This window comes from Sorex fumeus, unplaced genomic scaffold (assembly GCF_029834395.1).
Source record: "Sorex fumeus unplaced genomic scaffold, SorFum_2.1 ptg000007l, whole genome shotgun sequence".
Lineage (NCBI taxonomy): Eukaryota > Metazoa > Chordata > Mammalia > Eulipotyphla > Soricidae > Sorex > Sorex fumeus.
The window spans coordinates 8566060-8588428 of NW_026606064.1; the positions used below are offsets into that span (position 1 = coordinate 8566060).

At 60.3% G+C, this 22369-nt stretch overlaps 2 protein-coding genes across 3 annotated transcripts in view; one reads left to right on the forward strand and one right to left on the reverse strand.

The window, feature by feature from the left end:
* The first annotated feature begins 509 nt into the window (after positions 1-509).
* On the forward strand, positions 510-8483 carry ARFGAP2 (ADP ribosylation factor GTPase activating protein 2). The gene is made up of 16 exons (XM_056133334.1): positions 510-659; positions 848-966; positions 1722-1794; positions 2451-2582; positions 2671-2751; positions 3581-3662; positions 3926-3982; positions 4770-4822; positions 4928-5064; positions 5164-5295; positions 5931-6059; positions 6142-6276; positions 7080-7206; positions 7306-7399; positions 7481-7599; positions 7673-8483. Exons 1-16 carry the CDS (start codon positions 588-590, stop codon positions 7691-7693), a joined length of 1563 nt encoding a protein of 520 aa, XP_055989309.1. The 5' UTR covers positions 510-587; the 3' UTR covers positions 7694-8483.
* A 1438-nt stretch (positions 8484-9921) lies between these two features.
* The window catches only part of CSTPP1 (centriolar satellite-associated tubulin polyglutamylase complex regulator 1), a 213061-nt gene continuing 200613 nt past the window's right edge, over positions 9922-22369 (reverse strand). Inside the window, exons 5-9 of one of the 2 annotated variants that reach the window (XM_056133378.1) lie at positions 14632-14717; positions 12073-12268; positions 11674-11783; positions 10486-10549; positions 9922-10247 (exon numbers count right to left, since the gene is read on the reverse strand). In XM_056133378.1, the coding sequence (XP_055989353.1) occupies positions 10073-10247; positions 10486-10549; positions 11674-11783; positions 12073-12268; positions 14632-14717 (631 nt within the window). In that variant the 3' untranslated portion in view covers positions 9922-10072. Of the gene's footprint in view, positions 10248-10474; positions 10550-11673; positions 11784-12072; positions 12269-14631; positions 14718-22369 lie in introns of both variants that reach the window. The other variant, XM_056133386.1, reaches the window with a different exon arrangement.

A 22369-nucleotide genomic window follows, 5' to 3' on the forward strand; every position in this document is an offset into this window, starting at 1 on the left:
CGCGGGTTTGGAACCTGTTATGCCGCTCTGGGGAATCTAAACTCTGGCGGAAAGGGTTCGAGAGAGATCAGCTCCCGACCGCCGGATTGAGGCCGGGGGCGGAGTTTGGACTGGGCGGGAGCGCGGCCACTGTTTTTTCCTGTTCGGGCCAGGCTGCGGGTCAGGGGCACCCGCTAGGGCTATTAATCATTACTCGGGCCCGTGGGAAGGGGTCCGGGCTAAGGCCGGGGTCAGCGGCCTGGGTGTCAGCCCTGGAGGGCGGGTGGCTCCACCTGGGAGAGGGCGCGCGTCCAGCACCCGCGCGATTTGGGCCGGCCCGCGAGCCGTCGCTCCGCCCCGGATTGGCTCCTGGCCGGCGGGGGGCGTTGCCCCCGAGGACCAATAGCGAGCCCGGGACGGCTGACGTCTCCGCTCCCGTCCCCCGGCCTCATTGGTCCAGCCTGGCCCGGATCACCCCGCCCCCGCTCCCCGCGGCGGCTCGGCCCCACCCCCCGCCGCGGAGGCCGAGCGGCTCAGCCCACCGGCCCGGCCGCGATTGGCCCGCGGCGGGACCCGTCGGCCGCGGTGGTGCCTGGGAAGGAGAGAGGATGGCGGCCGAGCCGAGCAAGACCGAAATCCAGACTCTGTTTAAGCGGCTCCGCGCGGTCCCGACCAACAAAGTGCGTGAGCGGGCGGCGGGTGGGCTCTCGCCCGGGCCCGGAGGGGCTTTCCCGGCTCCCCCCCGGAGGCCTGAGGGAGGGAGGCGGGCCGGCAGGCGCCGTTTTCCCGGGGTGTCAGCGCCCGGCCGGCCCGGGCTCAGGCGCCCTGACCTGAGTCAGTGCGTCTCGCATCTGTCTCCTCCGCCCAGGCTTGTTTCGACTGCGGCGCCAAGAATCCGAGCTGGGCCAGCATCACGTACGGGGTGTTCCTGTGTATCGACTGCTCGGGCGTGCACCGCTCCCTGGGCGTCCATGTCAGCTTCATCAGGTAGGTGAGCCTGGCGCCCGGGACTCGGGGCAACGGCGGGCGTGGGAAGCGGGACCGGCTCGCCGCGGACCGCGCCGAGTTCGGTGTTTTCCGAACCTCCCGGCCGCGGATCCGGTGGCCTCCGGGGGACCCGGGGTCGCAGAGGCGGTTGATCTCTTAGAGTCCGGTGGCGAAACTTGGTTAATTCCTGGCGATCAGATTGGACACACAGCCTCGTCGCGGGGAGAAAGTGCTCCTCGTCGACCTGGTTGTTGCGGATGGCCTGGCCCACGGGGCTCTCTAGTGACACCGTGTCAGTCGTTCAGGGCACGGCCCCCGAACCGCGGCTGCAGTGCTTGAGAACGCGCCTGTCCGTGCAGACCCGAGGAAAGAATTGGTTACCTTTTTTAAAATTTTCTCCCCCCCGCTTTTTGGATTACACCCGGCGATGCACAGGGGTTACTCTTGGCTCTGCACTCAGGAATTACTCCTGGTGGTGCTCCGGGGACCATATGGGATGCTGGGAATCGAACCCAGGTCGGCAGCGTGCAAGGCAAACACTCTACCTGCTATGCTATCGCTCCAGCCCCATTGGTTACCTTTTTGATCAGCGAAGAGCAAAGCTTCCGTGGACCGCGGAGAGGAGGAAGTAGGGTGGTGACGGATGGCAGTATCCGGGTGCCCTCTGCCGCCGGAGGCGAGGCGACCGCGGTGCTTGTGCCAAGGGAGCGTCACCCGGGATCTGCGGGTGGATGACACGCAGCCCTTACTCACAGGTCCACAGAGTTGGATTCCAACTGGAACTGGTTCCAGCTGAGATGTATGCAGGTCGGCGGGAATGCCAACGCGGTAAAGCTCCTTCCTCCGCTCCTCGCCCGCCCCCTTCTGCCTGGGTACTCATGGCTCTACTGCTCCTCCGAGGCCCACATCTCCTGTTGGTTCAGAGGGTTCCTTCTCTGGGACGGGAGCGCTGTTTGCAGATTTCCTAAATATGGAAAGCAGTTATGCTTTTCAAAGGGGCTTCGGAGACCAAATAAACTGGACAGGTGTTCTTGGGGGGGAAAAGCCAAGGGAATGGGGGCCCCCTTTGTCCTGGAGGTCTCTGGGCGTCATGGTGTGCTGAGGGCTGCGCTTCTTGTCAGTCATTGCAAAGCCCCGTTTTGCAATGTTTCGGAGAATCTGGGAACGATTTCTTTTTTTCCTTTTCTTTTTGGGTCACATCTGGCGATGCACAGGGATTACTCCTGGCTCATGCACTCAGGAATTATTCCCGGTGGTGCTTGGGGGACCATATGGGATGCTGGGAATTGAACCCGGGTCAGCTGCATGCAGGGCAAATGCCCTACCTGCTGTGCTGTTGCTCCAGCCCCTGGGAACGATTTCTTACGTGGAAAGTTGCTGGTGTTGGAGCACATTGTTCTATAGGACTAAGCAGTTTTGGGGGGGCTATATGTGTCTCTCGCTCTGAGAGAATCACCTGTACTTTTATTTTTTCTGCCTTTCAGACAGCTTTCTTCCGCCAGCATGGGTGCACAGCTAACGATGCCAACACCAAATACAATAGCCGGGCCGCCCAGATGTACCGGGAAAAGATCCGGCAACTGGGGAGTGCCGCTCTGGCCCGGCACGGCACCGATGTACGTGTGTGTCCTTGGGGCTTTGGGAGCGGGGGACGCGGGAGTGGTCAGTGCCCCATGCTTCAGAGTGGTGTCTGCTCCCCTCCAGCTGTGGATAGACAACCTGAGCAGTGCGTCCAGTCACTCCCCAGAGAAGAAGGACCCAGATTTCTTCACGGAACACACTCAAGTGAGTGGGGCCCTGAGGGGCGTTGGTTTGCTTGCCTGAGCCAGGGCCACTGTCATCCTGGATGTGGCTGCCTGGCTTTGTCTTGTTCCTTCACATGGAAATGCCTGGGCTCTTCTGCTGGCAGACCAGGCATTTCCTCTTCTGGTGTAAGGGGTGCAGTGGAACTCTTCCAAGGAGTAGACCCCTAAATCTGGGAGAGGAGAGAGGAGACCCTTCTCAGAAGTCTTTGTGCTTTTGGGCCAAACCCAGTGGTGCTGGGGGACTTCTGGCTCTGTGCTCAGGGGACCATATAGGATACCGGGGATTGAACTGGGGTTGGCCTCATGCACCTGAACCCTTCCACTTTTTTTCTGGCCTCAAAGCTTATTGAAGACTTCGGAGATTTTTGGAGCCCTGAACCACTCTTGGTTCTTGCCACGAGAGACAGTGAGCAGGTTCCCTCCAGCCTTCCTACCTAGGAGGGTTTTTCCCGCTGTTGGCTCGGGGCGCAGGGGTCAGACTCAGCTTGCACCCTGCCCTTTGCATTATAGGACAGTGGCAGAGCTGCCTCACCGGTCACAACCTTCATTCCTAAAACGGAGCGACTTTTGCTTTGCCGGGTTTGCTGTTTCTATCCGGAAACGCTCTTAAGCTAGAGGATGGACTAGGCTAGAAGATCCTCAGGGTCAGGTGTTGGAGCAGCAGCTATGATCTCGCTTGCCCCTCTGTCTCCTCATCTCATGGGCGGGAGTAGGCCTCGTATCCTCGCCACAAGGTTCTCGTGGCTTCTTGATGCTCCTGCCAGTAGTGCTGCCTCACTGGGGTGTCTGTTATCTGGCTTCCTTTTCAGCCTCCTGCCTGGAACGTGCCAGTCTCCGAGCCCACAGAGAACCTGCAGCCAGCCCCATGTGTGGACAGTGGCAGCCTAGCACGTGAGTCTGGTCCTGAGCCCTGCCAGGGCCCTGGGCCTGCAGAGTGGCCTCCTGGCCCAGGGGTCAGCGTGAGGGTGTACCTGTCCTTGGGTGGGCCGTGTGTTCTCGCAGTCCTGTGAAGGAAGAGGTGGGCCTCCCTGTGGCTTTCAGTGGGTTCAGCTGGCCAAGGAATGCCAGACCCTCTCTGCCCTGACCCGTCCATTCCCTCAGGGGGGTGCTGGGCATCTGGGCGCCATCCCTGACTGCTGCCCTTGTACCCGCAGAGCCGGAGCACGGCCCCACCACGGACCTGCTGAGCACCTCACCCAAAGCGTCTCTGGGTCAGTATGCCTTTAAAGGGGGTTGTGGGGGGGCTGTCTTCAGATTTGCGGTCACCTCCTCAGGTGGGCTGAGGCCTCAGGAGCCTGGACAGGGACTGGGGCTGGGAGATGGGGCGGTCACATGGATGGGGAGGACCCTGGAACCAGATTCAGGGGTGAACAGACTTGGTGCACGGGGATTGGTCTCTGGGTATGGGGGTCTAGACATAGGATCTTGGGGCTGGAGGCACCATGGGCCCATTGTAAGGGATGGGGAGCAGCTGGTGACGTCATTCCCTGCTGGTGTCCTGCTTGGTCCTTGGTTCTTTTCCTCCCTTTCTTTGTCTCCCACAGCCTTGATCCTGGGCGTGGGTTGACCTCGCCGTTGGGTCAGGAAGCCAGTTGGGATAGTCTGATGGGCTGAAGTGAGGCTCAGGGCGCCTTGTTAGCCACAGTCTGTTTCTCTCCAGAGGCCATGTATCTGTCTCCTAGAGGGGCCCCTCCTGCCAGAGGTAACCAGGCAGCTGGGGGTCCCGCCCCTTGCACGCCAGCGCCCCACTGAGGCTGCCAGTTGGTGCCCCCCCCGCCCAGCGGCCTTGTGTGGTTTTAGGACTTTGTCTCTAGTGCTCCAGGCCTAGGTTCTTGTCACTAGCTGCTGGGCTTGTGTGTGGCTCGGGCTGTCTGGAAATACCGCGGTTGCACCGACGCGGCAGCTTTGCTGTTCCCTGCCTGGAGCGGATCTGGAAGCTGCATGGTGTGCCGGCCTCTGACCGTTCGTCCCGCTTATGCATCCTTTAATCCCACGCAGAACTGAAAACCTCCCTCATTGGCAAGAAGAAGCCAGCAGCTGCTAAGAAAGGGGTACGTGGGGTGACGGGTGTGGTTGGAGGGTGGGGAGCAGGAGCCGTGGCCCCACCGAGGCCTGCACCGGCTGGCGGGGGTCTCCATCGGAGCTTCTTCTCACAGCTGGGGGCCAAGAAGGGCCTGGGGGCCCAGAAGGTGAGCGGCCAGAGCTTCAGCGAGATCGAGCGGCAGGCGCAGGTGGCAGAGAAGCTGCGCGAGCAGCAGGCGGCCGACGCCAAGAAGCAGGCCGAGGAGTCCGTGTGCGTGTGGGCCCCCCGGCGATGGGGGGGGGGGGCTCTGTGGGCTGGGAGGAGTCTTGTCCCTGCCGGCTTTGATGTGGCCCGTGTGTCCCCTCCCAGGGTGGCTTCCATGCGGCTGGCCTACCAGGAGCTCCAGATTGACCGGAAGAAGGAGGAGAAGAAGCTGCAGAGCCTGGAGGGGAAGAAGCGAGAGCAGGCCGAGAGGCTGGGCATGGGCCTGGTGTCCCGGAGGTGAGGCGCTGCAGGACCCGGGGTGCGGGGGGGGGGGGGGGTAGGGCGCAGGGGGCAGGTGCACCCTCCCCCCAGTCCCCATCCGTCTGGTCTTCCCGGGATCGGCTTCTTGTCCTTATGTTTGGGTGGTGCTGGACACACGGTGAGAAATGACCAAAATGGAATCAGATGCTTGCGGTGTAGCCATGAGACTTGTGCAGTGGTTTTTGTTAGATTTTTTTTTTTTTTTTAAATTATGGGGAGGCATACTTGGCAGTGTTTGGGATCCGTGTGGTGCTGGGGGTGGAAGCCAGGGCCTCACACGGGCCAGGCGTGCACTCTCGCACTCTGCCACATCCCCAACCCTGAGGTTAAAGATTCTTAGGGGAATGCCAGAATTCCCCTCGAGGAATTCTTGAGAAGTGGGGGGCTCTCGGCATCCCTAATTCCTATGTGGTAAATACCGTTTTTTGTTTTTTTGCTGTAGATACTATAAATACTTCAGTGACTAGATGTGCAGGTATTCTGACAGGAACCTGGTCACTGGCTGGGGATGTGGGCTCTGTCCAGGGAAGGAGAGCTGGGGTAGTGGAGCCCATGCCCACTCCCCCCTCCCTGGGCCCCCACTGCTGACACCTTCTGTTCCGCCCACCCAGCTCCGTCTCGCACTCGGCCCTCTCGGAGATGCAGGTCATCGAGCAGGAGACTCCGGTGAGCGCAAAGTCCGCCCGTTCCCAGCTTGACTTGTTCGACGATGTTGGCACTTTTGCCTCTGGACCCCCGAAGTAAGGCTGCGGTTGGGACTTGGGCACGGCCATCCTCGTCAGCCACCCTGAGCCCCTCTGACCCCCTCTACTCTCTCCCCAGGTACAAGGACAACCCCTTCTCCTTGGGGGATAGTTTTGGTTCCCACTGGGATTCGGATACCACCTGGGGTATGGACCGGATGGAGGAGAAGGAGCCCGAGGTGACCATTTCCAGCATCCGGCCCATATCTGAAAGGTGAGCGGTGCCGGGCATGTGCTGTGCAGTGGCCTTTATGTGTGGTGGCCACTGGGGGCGCTGCTGAGCACCTGGGTGTTTCCTTGACCTTCATCAGTAACTGGAAATAGCCTCCCTCAGCCAGTGGCTGCTGCCTTGGGTGGAGCAAGATGGGGCCTGGCTCCCACCTCTGCTTTGCGCTCCCACATGGCCTAGCAGCCGCAGAAGCGGCTGGATTTTATGATTGAGTCCTGCCCACCCTGGGGTTCTCTCTCCCTGGCTCTCATTTATGAAGATATTTTTTGCTGCGGTTCTGGGGATGGACCCAAGGCCGCACGCGCAAGGCAAGTGCTCTGGTGTTGAGCAGCATCGTGGCTCTTGCTTTTTTTTTTTTTTTTTTTTTTAAATAAAAGCGTCCTCCACCCATCTGGATAGTGCTTAACTGTAAGCCATCTGCAGGTCATCCTGTCTCTAGTGGAGATGTGACCTGCTCCATCCCCTCCGGGGTGCACTGTTAAGGGGTGCGTCCAGTGCAATACCGGGGAAGGCAGAGTGTTGGGACACTCTGGAACTCTGGTACCCCATGTGGGGACTGGGGGGGTCAGGGAGGAGGGCGGGTGTGGGGCCTCACACCATCCCTATTCACCATGAGTAAAGCTGTAGCTTCTGGGGCTGGGTCCCACTCTGCTGCTCGGCCCCTGCTCGGGGTCTCAGCTCTCATGCTGGCCCCTGCCCCGGGCCCTTGAGATGTGGCCCCCTGCCAGCTGTTCCTGGGGGGGGGGGGTCCCCTGGTGCTTCTCAGACATGTCTCCATCCTCCCACAGAGTCACCAATCGGAGGGAAGCGGAGAGCCGGAGCTCAGGCCTCGAATCCAGCGAAGCACGGCAGAAATTCGCCGGCGCCAAAGCCATCTCCTCAGACATGTTCTTCGGGCGGGAGGTGGACACAGAGGTGAGGGGGCTGGGGTAGGGGGCTGGCCGGAACGCGAGCTGTGGGCAGGGTACGGGGCCGCAGGGTCTGGCCCGGTCCTAGCCCGCCTCTTCCCCGCAGTACGAGGCCAGGTCGCGGCTGCAGCAGCTCGCAGGCAGCAGCGCCATCAGCTCCTCAGACCTCTTTGGGGACTTGGACGGCGCGCATGGAGCAGGTAGGACCCCGGGAGCGGGGCGGGTGTCCCGGGGACTGGCCGGCGCCTCTGGGCCGGCTCACCCCATGCCTGTCTCCACAGGCAGCGTGTCTCTGGGGAACGTGCTCCCTGCGGCCGACATCGCCCAGTTCAAGCAGGGCGTCAAGTCAGTGGCTGGGAAGATGGCCGTGCTGGCCAACGGCGTGATGAACTCCCTGCAGGTGCGGGGTCGGGCGGGGTGGGGGTGGGGGTACCCGGTGAGTTACTGTTGCCCTGACTTTTCCCCCTCCCCAGGATCGCTACGGTTCCTACTGACGACTGCCTGCAGCGGGAGGACCGGCTCTGTGTGCTGTGTGACGGGGTGGCCTTGGGGATGTCGGGGAGCGGGTGATCTCCGCCTCTTGGCTCAGTCCTCGCTTCCCTGCCCCTCCACGCTCCATTCCCATCCTGCCCCGCCCTGTTACAGGGCTGGCAGCCCCGTGCAGGGAAAGGGGACAGGGCAAGGCTCTAGGATCCTAGGTTGGGGGCAACGGGGCGGTCTGGGCCGGAGCAGCAGGGAAGGAGGACCCTGGCCTGTCTTCTCCTGGGCTCGGAACGTCCTGCTCCCTTGGGGGTCCCGGGGCAAGCCGTGGAATGGCACCCCTCCCTCAGTGCCCACTTGGCAGTTCCTTGTGGCGTCCCGCACCTTCTGTGCCGTCCATCGTGGGCCCCCGGACTCTGTCCCTCTCCCGACTTCACGGCCAGGGGAGTGTGTGGTGCCGGCCATGGATGCACAGGGCGGGGGGCCAGCAGCAGTTTCTGGGGCTCCACTCTCTGGCCGCATCTAAGGTTTATGGGGCCGGACAGAGTCCTACCCCCAGAGCTGCAGGTGTGTCCTGTGGGCTGCTGGGCACACTGACCCCCATCTATCCCCCCCACTCCGCCCCATGCCGTCCCCCACCATGCAACCAGCAGGTGGCCCGCCATGCGGGGCGGGGGAGGCACCCCGCCACAGGCCTCCCCGCTGCCCCCTCCCCCAAGGGACAGGACTGTCTTTCTGGACCGTGTGTATTGAACCAGGTGGTGTCAAATAAAGCCGGGGGCCCGGCCCCGCTGCTCTGAGTGACGCAGTGTCCTTGCGCTCAGCCCCTTGCCCTACTGTCAGTCTTGGGGGTCCCACCGGGGGTAGGGCGTCGGTGCCGAAGCCGAGGGCGCTCTCTCCTGGGCCTCCGGCGTGTCTCTTCTGTGAAAGCCAAAGGCCCCGGGCTCCTCGGCCCTGTGCTGCCGCGCGCTCCGGTGCAGCCTGGACCTCACCATCCTGTGGCACGCGGAGGAAAAGGCGGCGTTAGTGGCTGCGGCCTCGGGGACGGGCGCTGGGCAGCGGGCTGGGGCGGGGTGTGTGTGGGCACGCCCTGAATGGAACGCTTAAGTGTTCGGGAGGAAAGGGGGTGTGTGCCCGTAAGCCCCCTGGAATGGTCATTTCTCCCTACAGGGGCTTCCTTCTGGGGCTCTTGGGACATCTGGACCTGTAGAGGGTCTCCTTGAGTCTCAGAGGGACAGGAGGAGTGCCCTTGGGTGAGTTCCAAACTGCGGGTGCGAGGGGCCCCAGTCCAGTCTGCGAATGAACCTCCTGAGGGACAGTGCACCTCAGGACTCTGGTGCCAGGGGCGCTCGGGGCCTGGCGCTTCCTGCCAGACTGAGCCCTCAGGGCTGTTCTGAAACTAGGACAAGCCCAGGAAATAGAATGGCGTGAAAGTGACGGTTTTCCTTGGGCTGCCAGAGGGGCTCTGCTCGCTTCAGGACCCCTGTCCAGTCCAGGATGCCACAGACCACTGTGTTGACCCTGGTCCCGGCTCTTTTGTTCACTGCCATGTCCCCAGGGCCCTTGCCCAAAGCCTGGCATGCACTTACTGAAATTGGCTCCAAGGTTTTGTCAAGCTTACCCTACCAGGGCCTTGAAACTTGGGGCACCTGGCTTTGGGGTGTTGGGGACTACTAGGGTGACAAGCCATTGGTTCTGTGGGGCCATGTGGTGCCAGGGATGGAGCCTGAGGCCTGCCGGGGATGTTCTGTCCCTGTTGTGACCCCCATAGGGGGATGCCTCTCTGCTCTGAGGCTGCTCCTGGCTCAAGGAGTCCTCTGTCCCACTTTCCACTCCTGCCCAAGACACCAGACCACAGCTCCACTCAGCCCTTCCTTCACCCATGTTATTCCAGGAGCCTTAGACTCGCCTCTGAGCAGACACAAGGGATTTTTTATTCATTTCATGTGTTTAACTAGGAGACACGGGGGTCTTGAAGCAGGTTTTGAAAGAGAGTAACTTGCCCCACCCTGTCGAGCTTATGGCTGGCGGCCGTCCCTTCCGAAGGCCACCCTGGCTCTGTCCTCCCACAAATATCACAGGGTCCCCCTTGCCCACCGGAAGCGCGGTGTGACTCCACGGTCTCACTCTACCTGCTGTTGTGAGACGAACTTTCCGGGGTGACTGCCCGCAGCCCACAAAACCAAATGACCTTCCTGGCGCCTCAGTACAAGCCGGGGTCCGGGGATGTGACTCAGGGCCAGGGAGGGCAGCTGGCAGGTCAGCATGGGGGCTGGTACTCGGCCCTGTCACCAGCCCACGGGCAGCAGGGCGCAGAGAGGGTGCAGGGTGGGAGTCCCTGGGCCTGGGTGGGATTCGGGGAAGGGGCGCTGCACACGGGACCCCCGGGCTGCTCAGGTCTCGGATTCATCTGTCTCGTCGTTGGAACCATCGCTCTCCATATCCGCTTTGCGGGCGTGGTGTAGGGGTCTCCAGGGGGAGCCAACTCGGGGAGGGTTCCCAGCAGGCAGGTGGCTGACCTCCGGACTGGCCGAGACTGGGGTGACCAGGCCGGGGACCTGGGCCAGCCTGGAGGAGGGAAGGACCCCGAGGGCAGTGAGGTGCCTCTGCCCAGAGCCCAGGGTGGCCACGCTCCGTGTGTCTGGATGAAGCTGCACCCACGCTTGCCCAGGGCTCTGAGGCACCACCGTGAGCGCGCACTGGCCACGCCTGCGCTGGCCACCAGGGGCGCTACAGGCCCCGCGGCCCTGACGGACAGCGGACTGGTTGCCCACAAGGGGGCAATAGAGTCCCACCCGACACTTACAGCCGTTCCAGCTCCTCGTCCATGGCGGGGTCGTGCATCAGGTCCCCTTTGCCAGGCAAAGCTCCTAGGAGAGAAGTGCGGCACCCAGAGCTGAGTCGACCCTACTACTGGACCCTTATCAGTCAGAGTGGGGGCCCGGCTGACACTCTGGAGGAGCTTGGGGTGTTTTCCACGGGGCCACACGCTGCAGTGTGCATTTGACTTGGGGGCCTCGCGCTTGCGTGCTACCCCTATGAGCTCCCCCCGTCCGGACATCTTAGGAGCACTGTGGTGGGGGTAGCACGCTGCTAGCTCTAGGGAGACCAGCTGCCTGCTGCTCCGGGGTTCAGGGGCACCCCCACACTGCCACACCCCCCACGTACAGGCTACAGGGTCCCTATGGGCAACTGTCCAGCCATGGGGGCCCCAAGGTCTGGGCTAGAAAGGGGCTAGAAGTGCTTAGCTTGGCCAGTTCCTGAGCAGGTGAAGGCCACTTGGGGGTCAGATGCTGCAGGTGCTGGCCAGCTCCCTAGGGTGGGTGCGGCCGAGGAAGAAGCCTGGTGGGGGGCCACAGACCTGCAGTTCACCCTCCTGAGTGGTCTGAACTGCTTTTTTGGGGGGGGGTCACACCCAGCGATGCACAGGGGTTACTCCTGGCTCTGCACTCAGGAATTACTCCTGGTGATGCTCAGGGGATCCTATGGGATGCTGGGAATTGAACCCGGATCGGCCATGTACAAGGCAAACGCCCTATCCACTGTGCTATCGCTCCAGCCCATTTGCTTTATTTGGGACCCGATCTGGTGCCCAGGCCTGGACTGGGTCAGCTGTGTGCTTCTCCCCCACAGCGCTGTCTCTCAGCCCCGCGGGACCCTTTGTTGGGCTCTGTGCTGTAGACTCTGGAGCTGGGAGAGCAGGGCTGAGCCCGAGGCTTTGCTCCCTTTGGGAGGGAAGGAAGGCTCGCTTCTTGTTGGCGGGTAGGCGAGGCCTTGCAGGTACAGCAGTGGTGCTAGACCCCTTACTCCCGAGCCACTGAGCACTCTGGGGGCCTGGTAGGCGGAGCTAGGCCCTTGGAGCCAGGGAGGAGGGGCAGCCTCATGCTGGGGCAGGACTGGGAGAGGCATGGCCTTTGGCAGAACATTCCAGAGCCCCGCATCAAGGAGCTCGTGCGTCTGCCCGCAGCGACGCCCTTCCATGGCCCCGGCTTACCGAGGGCTTGGTTGATCCCGTGATGCTTGGAGAGAGCCACGAGGAATCCGTAGAACGTCAGTCTCTGCACATTGCTTAGGACCTCCTTGATAAGCGCCAGGGGCGGGCAGCTGGAAGGGAGGCAAGAGAGGCCACATTCAGAGACCCATCCTCACCCCGGCCCCCACTCCGACCTGCAGGCCCCGGGGGCCTGACAATGCAGGAGTGAGGCCGGTGCTAGGGGTGAACAGTGCAGCCTCTACTGGAACCTAGTTGGTGGCTCTGTCCCCCAAGGGGCCCAGGGCCGCATGGGCAGCTGCAACCATCCCTTCCTCCGGGACCCTCCTCTTCCCACTCTCTGCCGGGCCTGGTCACTGGGCGGGAGCCCCCAGACACCTGAAGGGCCCCGGCCGCCCACACCTGTACTTATGCCGATCACACAGGCTCTCCAGGCGCTGGGAGAACTGTGATGCCTCCACGCCCTCCAGCATGCTGGCCTCGCCCAGGGCTGGCCGCTGGCGGTGCTGCCCGCTCGACGACGTGGGCACGACCACCGTGTTGGGGGTCCGGCCGGACAGCAGGTCCTGGTAGATGGCTGCCACGCTCTCCAGGAACTCTGTGGGCCACAGGGAGGGCAGAGGTTAGAGGGTGCGGAGGACCCCCGCCCGGCACCATCATGAATCTTCCCTCCTCTGCTGTGGCCCGTCCCCACCTGTCCCCCTCCCATCTGCCTCTTGTGACAGTAGGACGTCCCTTTCCTCCAGGCAGTGGGAGTCCCTGGTCTGCGTTTCCCAGCTCCTTTTCTTCTTGTACTTTTTGGGCCACACCAGGCAAAACTCAGACTCCTGACTCTGTGCTCACTGAGCTCTCTCGCGGGGTTGGGGGAGCCATGTGGTGCCAGGATCGAGCCTGGGCCTCCCACCTGCTAAGCAGGCACCCCCGCACCTACCCATGGTGACCCTCCTCACCCACACAGGGCAAGTGCGTCCCTGCATCTCTGCAGCACTGTGCCACCCTTGGTGTTCTGGGACATCTTTCCGGAGACATGACCTATCTCCTCGTTAGGTGGAAACGTGCTTCCAAAGGCCCAGTCAGCTCCCGTAACGGGTCTGGGTTTTGATCCCCAGCACCACAGTTCCCTGAGCACTGAGCTGGGAGTAATGCCCAGCTCTGCCTGAAGGGAGGGAGGGAGGGAGGGGAAGAGAGAGAGAGAGAAGAGAGAGGAAATTAGAGAGGAAAGGAGAGAGAGCAAGAGGGAAGGAGGGAGGAGGAGTGGAAGAGCGAGGGTTGAGGAGAGGAAGAGAGGAGAGAGAGAATGGAAGAGAGAGAGAAAGGAGAGAGTTTGGGGAGAGAGCAAGCGAGCAGGCGTGCACACAAAAGCTCGCACACGGGCGGCCGGAGCAATAGCACAGCAGACAGGGCGTTTGCCTTGCGTGCGGCTGACCCGGGTTTGATCCCCGGCATATGGTCCCCCAAGTACCGCCAGGAATAATTCCCAAGTGCAGAGCCAGGAGCGTGGCCAGGTGTAGCCCCAAACGAAAGAAAATAAAAAAGCTCGTACGCTGTCTGCCACAGTCACGTTCCCGGCAGCCCTGCGTGCAGTGCGGGTACAGGGTGTGTGAACGCTGCTGTCCCCTTTGTGGGAGCTACGAGAAGGGGACCCTGGGAGGCAATGAGGAGGAGAGCTGCTCCCCTGAGGCTGCTCTGGGTGGGGTCTTTGGGGAGCAGGTGGCGGCACACCGACTCCAGCCCCTGCCGGACCAGCCCCCGGTGCTGCCACTGTCCAGGCTGAGCTGGCGGAGGCCCCGGCTGGCGGGAAGGCTGGGTCACAGCTCCGCAGAGGGCCTGTGTTTACTGGCAGGCCTGTCTCAAACAAGCTTGTTTATGGAACATGGTCAGCAATTTCTAAACCCAACACTGCATTTGATGTCGCTGTGTGCCCTGCCGGGTCCTGGTGTTTATCCGTCTATTTCTGTGCCACCTCACTCCCGCGGGGACTTCGTAAGTGCATAGCTGCTTGCTGCTGGGGGCGCGTGGGAGAGGCGCCAAGGGTTGGCGCGCCTGCTGGGCACGAAGATGCCCTGAGTTCCATGTCCTGCACTGCCAGGCCTGGGCACACAGCTGTCGGGCTGGCTCTGCTGGGTCCCCATTCCTGGGAGTGACCCCAGGTACCACCACTCCCCCTGTCCACCCCTCTAGCCTGTCGGCCACCCGGGCAAGGGTCAAGGCCAAGGACATGAGCCAGCTGGAGCAAGGTAGCAGAAGTCGGGCCTGCTGGCTTTGGGGACAGCACCTCCCCTGGGCAGTGTGACTTGGGCTACTCGCCCCTGAGGGCCTCCTTCTTTCAGGGTGAGGGCTGGGGTCACAGTTCAGTGATCACGACTCTCAGTGAGGTGCTGCTGGGACCCAGGGCCAAGGGGGATCAAAGTCAGGGGTTCCCCGGGCCAGGCTGCGCTGCGGCTGGGGCTCCCCCGCCCCCCCTCCCAGGACCTGGAGCTTCTTTCTCTAAGGGCCCGTGGTGGGGTGGCTGTGGGGATTAAGTGCTCCGTTTGTGGGCTGGAGCAATAGTACAGTGGGAAGGGCATTTGCCTAGCATGTGGCCAACCCGAGTTCGATTCCCAGTGTCCCATATGGTCCCCCGAGCACTGCCAGGAGTAATTCCTGAGTGCAGAGCCAGGAGTAACCCCTGAGCATCTTGGGGTGTGACCCAAAAAGAGGAAAAAAAACGTGCTCCGTTTGCTGCCTGGATGCTGGGAGAGTTTGGTCAAGGCTGCCTTTACCCTGTGTGGTGACGCACAGTGACCCAAGGCCTGCATGTACTCTTTCCCTTTGACCCAACGGGGCATTTGTGTCTCTCTTGGGCTGTGCGTTGTGTGGAGGGGTATGGAAGCTGGGCTCCCTGCCCCCAGGGGGCCGAGGGAAGCTCTCTAGGCTGGATTTGGGGAGCACCAGGGACCAGGGACCCCAGAAGACGCTCACCTGAGTAGTAAAATTGGATCTGGAAGGCGAAGAGGAAATCGGAGAAGGACATCAGGCAGTCCATGGCGTCGTCCATGAGCACGATCCTGAGGGGAGGGGGTGGCAGGGATTAGAGAGGACAAGGCCCCCCCCAACCAGCCCCGCCATCAGTGGGCTGCGGCCACCCGCCACCACTGGGCACACCAGCCAGGTCCTGCCTGGCCTTGGGGGGGGGGGCACTAGCTAGTGGGTGGGGCGCAGGAAGGAGGGGGCCAGGCTCGGGGCTGCGAGGCAGCCAAGATTTCTTTCAGGCCCGAGAGCAGCAAAACCCTTTCATCCCGCAGCGAGGACCGTTTAGTTCAGAATAAATACAGCTGATCAGAAAAGACAAAAAGAACAGCCAAGAGGCTTAAGGGGGGCTTGGCAAGGGGCGCTGGGATTGAATAAGCAACCAAGGGCCAGAACGGCTCCAGGCACCTCCAGTCTAGGGCACAGATGGCGGATGGGGGTGGGGTGGGGGCAGATCTCCGGGGGCACACCGTGCGGGCCACTGCCCCCTGCATCCCTCCCACCAGGGGACACCTCCTGGTTTGTCCTGGCTTGGGCCGCTCTGCCAGAGGCCCACCTCTCGGGAGGCTGGTACGAGCCCACGTCCAAGCTCTGCTCAGGCCTCGGCGGAGAGGTCGGGGTGGGCAGCAGACGGGCACTTGCTCCCTCCCACCCTGTGCCAGGCGGGCACCAAGAGCATGGGCCTGGGGGAGCTGCGTTTGTCGTGGGCCTTATGCCCTTCTCTTTCCTTTAACTTTTTAAATTATTTATTTGCTCACTATTTATATCTTAGGTTTTTGGGTCACACCCAGTGGTGCTCAGGGGCCGCTCCCCTGGCAGGTCTGGAAGGCTGGGATGGGTCCAGGGCCACCTGCATGCAAAGCCTGAATTCAGCCAGTGACGTCTCTCCAACCATACTTTTTAATTTTTCAAACCTTTTCTATTTTTGCCATGCCAGGGATTGAACTAGGGCCTTGTACGTTGTGCCAGACTCTTCCTGCCTGGCATCCTGCAGTGTGCCCCCGCCTAACCCCCCCACCATGGAGCTGGGGGAAGGCGTTGCTATTTCCCTTTTCAGGCAAAGACATGGGAGTGAGCGGCCTGAGTGATAGTACAGAGTATCCATACATGCAGTTGGTCTGGATTTGATCCCCAGAGCCCTATATGGTCCCCCAAGCACAGCCAGGAGTGATTCTTGAGGAAGAGCCAGGAGTAATCCCTGAGCATTAACTGGGAGTGGCCCCCAAACAAAAAAAAACAACAACAACAATAAAACACCAAAATACCCCACCAACTCCCCCCAAAACAATAACAACAAAAAAGACAGGAGAATGAGTGGGTGTGACTCCATAACTGTGTCCTAAAGTGCCTCTTAAATTTTTTTTTTTTTTGTGGTTATGCTGTGGGCAGGGCTGGAGCGATAGCACAGTGGTAGGGCATTTGCTTTGTGCTCAGCCAGCCCAGCCGAGCCGGGTTCGATTCCTCCGCCCCTCTTGGAGAGCCCGGCAAGCTACCGAGAGTACCTCGCTTGCACGGCAAAGCCTGGCAAGCTCCCCATGACGTATTCAATATGCCAAACACAGTAACAAGTCTCAAAATGGAAACCCCGCTCGAGCAAATCGATGAACAACGGGAGGACAGTGACAGTAATGCTGTGGGCTGACTCCTGGTGGGCTCGGGGAACCATAGATGATGTCAGGGATGGAATCCAGGTTGGGTGCAAGGAAAATGCCCTTCCTGTCCTATTGCTCTGGCCCTTTGAAAATTGTTTTTTTTTCTTTTTGGGTCACACCCAGTGATGCACAGGTGTTACTCCTGGCTTTTGCACTCAGGAATTACTCCTGGTGGTGCTCGGGGGACCATATGGGATGCTGAGAATCGAACCCGTGTCAGCCGCATGCAAGGCAAACGCCCACCCGCTGTCCTATCACCCTGGCCCTTTGAAAATTTAAACTTTCTATACATCTCCCCTCACCACCATTTCCTTGTTGCACAGCCCACACTTAGCTGTGATGCTGGGGATCCCAAGTGGCAAAGTTACCAGGGCTGTGCCCATCATCCATGAGTGGTGCCAGGCATTGAACTCGCAGCCCCATGCTCCCGAGGCAGGCGCTTTGCCACGGAGCTAATGCAGGCCTCTCACACTGCTTCTCTGTTAAAGACTGACACAGGTTATAAGTACTAATAGTTTTAGTATCTGTGGCTAATTTATCTCCTTTATTTTCACCCTTTCTTAGGGTCTTGTTTCTTACCTTAAGAAGAAAAGTTGTCTTCCTATCATAACATGGAAATTTTAGCAGGACAATTTCAAGGCCTGGGAAGCTGCGATGCTGCTGGAAGGCCACAGGGGGGCGCTCTGATCCCTCCACTAGCGGCTGGTGAGACCAAGGGCTGGTAGACCAGGCAGTTACCCCATTTCTCACGGCCTCAGGAGAGCCCCGGCAGGCAGAAAGGGCTCGAAGCCCAGATTCTGAGATGTGGATGGAGGGAGGGGTGGCCGAGGCTTAGCAGAGACTCCCAGTCCCCGGCCCCCAGGGACAGCAGGGCTCAGTGCATTTTCTTCCTTCAGGTTTCAGGTTTTTTTTTTTTTTTTTTGGGTCACACCCAGCGATGCACAGGGGTTACTCCTGGCTCTGCACTCAGGAATTTCTCTGGCAGTGCTGAGGGACCATATGGGAAGCTGGGAATCGAACCTGGGTCAGCCACGTTCAAGTCCCCACTGTGTTTTTTATTTTTTTTTGCTTTTTTGGGTCACACCCAGCGATGCACAGGGGTTCCTCCTGGCTCTGCTCTCAGGAATTACCCCTGGCGGTGCTCAGGGGACCATATGGGATGCTGGGAATCGAACCTGGATTGGCTGCGTGCAAGGCAAACACCCTCCCCGCTGTGCTATCGCTTCAGTCCCTGATTCAGGTTTTTATTTGGCTGACTCAGAGATCAGGAAAAGCTACCCTTTGAAAGGGTTCAATGCCTTCTAGAATCTTCACCCAGAGTGTGTCTGTCCCTGCTGCTGAGCCTGCTCCGGAGCCAGCCCCTGCCCGCCCCGGCCTCCCAGCCACGCTGGGCTCGGGCAGGCGGCCTGTCCGGTGTCCAGCCAGGAGCCCGGCACTGTCCTTGGAGGTGAGCGGCCACAGCCTGGGTTGGGAAGTCAACACGGCAGGGCCTTGCTTCCAGAGCGACTGTGGCCCAAGGTTTTTCTGACTGGGCAGCCCTGATGGGCCAAGTAGACCTCAGCTTTGCTGGTCAGCAGCCCCGTTCTCCACTCTGCTGGCTCAGGGGCCGGGGGGCTGACAACCGGAGACACCCCCCAGGCGCCCTCCACTGCCCTGCCCTGCGATCTCTCTCAACCCCCTCCTGCTTCACCCCCCCCCCCCAACACACACACTGAGGCCCCCTTCCGGTTCTTGGGATGGACCAATAACCACTGGCTCCCGTTCCAGCTATCGCTCTGGCCTCCTTCTGTCCAGGGACTGTGGGCAGGAAGATGGTTTTCTGGTGTGTGGCTTTGCTTTGCTATTTCTGGGTGGCACCCAGCAGTGACCCTGGGGCTGGGAGGGGGTCACTGCCTGGGGCGCTTCAGGATGGATGCCAGTCTCCTGCATGCCAAGTGGCGTGCACTCCAGCCTTTGAGTTATCTGGAGGTCCCGTTGTTTTCTGGGGTGCTGGCGGGGGGCCGGGGGTCTACTCTCATGAGCCTTAGCTTGGTGGTGTGTATCTGAGGGTTCGATGTTGGGGGTCACTAGGGCCAGCTGCAGGGGAGGGGGCATGTGGTGCCCGAGACTGAACTCGGGGCCTTGCTCATGCAAGACACGTGCTGCAGCCCTGTGACCCATGTCTGCACCTGAGACCTTTCCCTGGGGCTGGAGCGATAGCACAGCAGGTAGGGCATTTGCTTTGTACGCAACTGATGTGGGTTCGATTCCCAGCATCCCATAAGATCCCCTGAGCTCCACCAGGAGTAATTCCTGAGTGCAAAGCCAGGAGTAACCCCTGTGCATTGTCGGGTATGACCCAAAAAGCAAAACAAAAAAACAAAAAAACCCCAAAAACCCTAAGACCTTTTGGGGAAGGGTCTGTTTTGTTTGGGGGCCACACCGGCTGTGCTCAGGGTTTACTCCTGGCTCTGCATTCAGGGGCTTGGCTGGGTGTTTTATCTGCACCGTATCTTCGGCCCTTACAGCCGCTGCCCTGTGAGCTATTTGCCTTGGCCATCACTGGAAGCCTCGGGACCTGCGAAGACTTCCTTGGACTCTGACCATGCTCACGGCTGGACAGATGGGTCACAGGCATGGGTGTGAGAGAGCCCCTGGGTGGAGCGGGGCTGCGGGGAAGCTTTCAGCCTCGCCAGCCCCCTGCTTTGGCCCAGGAAAGTTCTAGGCATCTGGTACTGGCTGACCGGCAGGAAAAGGCCCATTTGTGTTTGCGGCCGGGACAACCCCATGCTTTCCACCTGTAGCCCACAGACAGCAACTTTGCCCCACACTCCGGCCTGTCCCACGGCAGAGAGCTCGTCTAGCCCTGGGGACCTTGGGGACAGGTCATCCACTCACTCTGGTTTTCTCCTGCCAGGAACCAGCACAGCACCCCCTTCCTGCCACCCCACTCCGAAGCGGAGCCAGGGGAGCCGCTGCCCAGGGGATGGGGCTCCCGCATGGGTGCCCAGGGGCTCCTGGCCAGCCAGGCCTCTGGGCTCGTGGGGGCTCTGGAGAGATGAAGGCGGCTCTGCTGGTGGGTATGGAGCAGAGTCAGGTCAGGAGGCAGGTGGGGGTGACAGAGAGAGCCGGGCTGGGTCCAGAGCCCCTCAGTGGAGCCCTCCAGCCCCCTCCTCCCTGTTGGGTCCTCGCAGCCCTGGGGGGGCGGGCGCATGTGAGGCTCTGTGACATGGTGGATAACTTGTTCTCTGGTGCACGCCCACCTGGAGGTAGGGGTGCAGGGGGTGGGGGGATTGAACTCAGGGTGCACCCATGCTTGGTTCCTTTGAGCTATAGTCCTGCACTCCATTGATCTGCTGTCTGCGGCTCTGTAAAGTCCCGGGTACCTGGACATCATTTCCCTCATTGTCATGGCCCAATGTCCAGTATGTAACTGGCACGCAGCGGATCCACTTGAATAAAAGGATGGGGGGGAGGGAGGAGAGAGCTGTGCTCTGGGGACAGGAACATTACCCCATGGGGGTGGGCAGGGCAGGGACATTGCAAAATGACCCCAAGAAAGCCTGAAGCTGTGTTCTTAGGGCACGGCATGAGGTCTGGGAGAGGAGAAGCCCTGCAAATATTTGAAGCAATGTAGGAATGGAACATCACCCCTCAACTCACAATTGTATTGAAAAAAAATATTTGGGACTGGAGCGACAGTACTGAGATTAGTGGACTTGCACTGCAGAGTCCCCTAGCCCCAGTGGACATAGTCTCTGAGCACCCACTTCCTCCCTCCACCAAAAAAAAAGGCACTACTTGAGGCCAGAGTAAAGAGCACAAGTGGGGACCAGAGCAATAGCACAGCGGGTAGGGCATTTGCCTTGCATGCGGCCGACCTGGGTTCAATCCCCGGCATCCCATATGGTCCCCCAAGCACTGTCAGGAGTAATCCCTGAGCCTACAGCCAGGAGTAACCCCTGAACATTGCTGGGTGTGACCCAAAAAGCAACAAACAAACCCGCAAGTGGTAGAGCGCATGCTTGCTTCCACTTCCACAACCTCCTGAGCCAGCCAGGTGTGGCCCCTTGAAAAACAAGAAGTCGCTCATAAAGGGCTATGTAAGGGGTGTTTCACTTGCATCATTGCAATGTTAAAATCTATCCTTTGAGGTAGGTGCCGTCATTATTTCCATTCGACAGAGGAAGAAACTGAGGCTTGGAGAAACGCTTCATGGTCCTAGGCAGTTCGGAACGGGACTGCATCAGAAGCCGAGGGTTGCCCGGATCGCCTCCCCCGCACCGTGCTGGCCCCTCCTCTGCACTGTGTGCGCAGTCAGCTGTAGGGTCAACTTCAGGGGAGCTGAGGCTCACTCTGAGACTTGAGTCCTGGCCAGGGGTGCAGCTTGGGGATAGCAAACTTGCCTTCCAAGTCACGGTTGCTTCCCTGGTAATCACAGGTCCCTGAGCACTGCTGGGAGGGCCCCTTGAGCAACTGTTGGGCAAAACAAAGCAAACACCGCCAACGAGTTGGTGCTGCAGGTGACTCTGACACACTCAGGGCCGAGAACAGCTGTGTTAGTGCCTCCGCTTCAGCTTCCCGGGGTCCTGTGTGCTGGTTTCTGGGCTCAGCTGGGGGTAGGAGACTGGCCGAGCCTGCAGGCTGCTCCCGAGCATTTTGCTCGTTTACTCTTTGTTGTATTTTCTGTCTTAGGCAAGGAAGAAAGCCCAGAAATATCTGCCTTAGGGAATCCAGAAACCTCACTTATTTTGAAAAAGTCTGGTAATAATAAAGCCAACACTATTATTTCAACAGCAAGAAACTATTACTTAAAAAAAAAAGTCTACAACGTGCTAAGCAATTTGCATTTTTTGGGTTGTGCTGGAAATCTTCCCAGTACCGTGTGTGTGTGTGTTACGATCACTATTTCCATTTCACAAACCTGGACACAGGGCTGAGCAAAAGCTAAGACTTTCAAGTTAATTGGGCCGGGGACCCGGGTTTGATCCCCAGCGTGCCAGATGGTCCCTTGAGCACACTAGGGTGATTCCTGAGCCAGGAGTCAGCCCTGAGCATTGCTGGGTGTGGCCCAAGGACAAGATAAATAATAAAAAAGACTCTCGGCTTGTTCTTCAAGTCCAAGTTCTCCTGTGAATATGTATCTTGCTTGTTGTCTGTTTCTTTGCTTGTTTATTTCCACTCTGGAGAAGTCTGGAATGGAGGATGGACATGGGGGATGGACATGGGGGATGGACATGGGGGATGGACATGGGGGATGGACATGGGGGATGGACATGGGGGATAGACAAGGGGGATGGACAAGGGGGATGGACAAGGGGGATGGTCTGGAGGATGGCAGGGAGCATGGGCAGTGAGAGGCTCTGGTAACTACTGGGGGACAGAATGACATTCCGACTCTGGCAGCTGGAGGACTAGTGAGGGAGGGGCTCTCTGGTGCTATCCAGAACATGCTGGCACCTTCCCTGCCTGGGCCCGGCTCACACCTGCTGCCCCGGGGCCTGGCTGCAGGCTGCGGCCCCCAGCGGGCGGGCGGGCAGGGCATGTGGGCAGGCCGTGGCCCAGGGGCTCGGCAGCCCAGCTGCTGTGGCTGACATTCCTTCCTGCACGCCTCATCGCAGGCTGCAGGCTGTGCCCAGACCCCGGGCACTGACTCCAGCAGGCCCAGCGCCCGGCCCGTCGCTCCCTGCCCCGCAGCCAGGCATCAGGAGCCCGGGCCTGTGTGGGGAAGCGGGCGCCAGGCCTTCAGGACCAAGAGAATCCCTCTATGGTTGAGGGAAGGAGCGGGCACACTTTGTGGGCAGAGTTCCCTGGTCCAGCAGGAAGAATGGCATGGGGGGGGGTGGCACCAGGAGGCTGATGTACCCACACACGGAGAAAACCCCACTGCCCCGGGTTCTGGATTCATGGCCAACTTTGCTGCCACTCTCTCCGGGGTGATGCCAGGCCTTGGCTTGTGCCAGCCACCCCCATGTGGCTTCGGTGTGTTCTGGCTGTGAACTGGCTAAGCTGGTCAAAGTTTCTTTTTAATTATTAAAAAAAATTGGGGATGCTGGTTG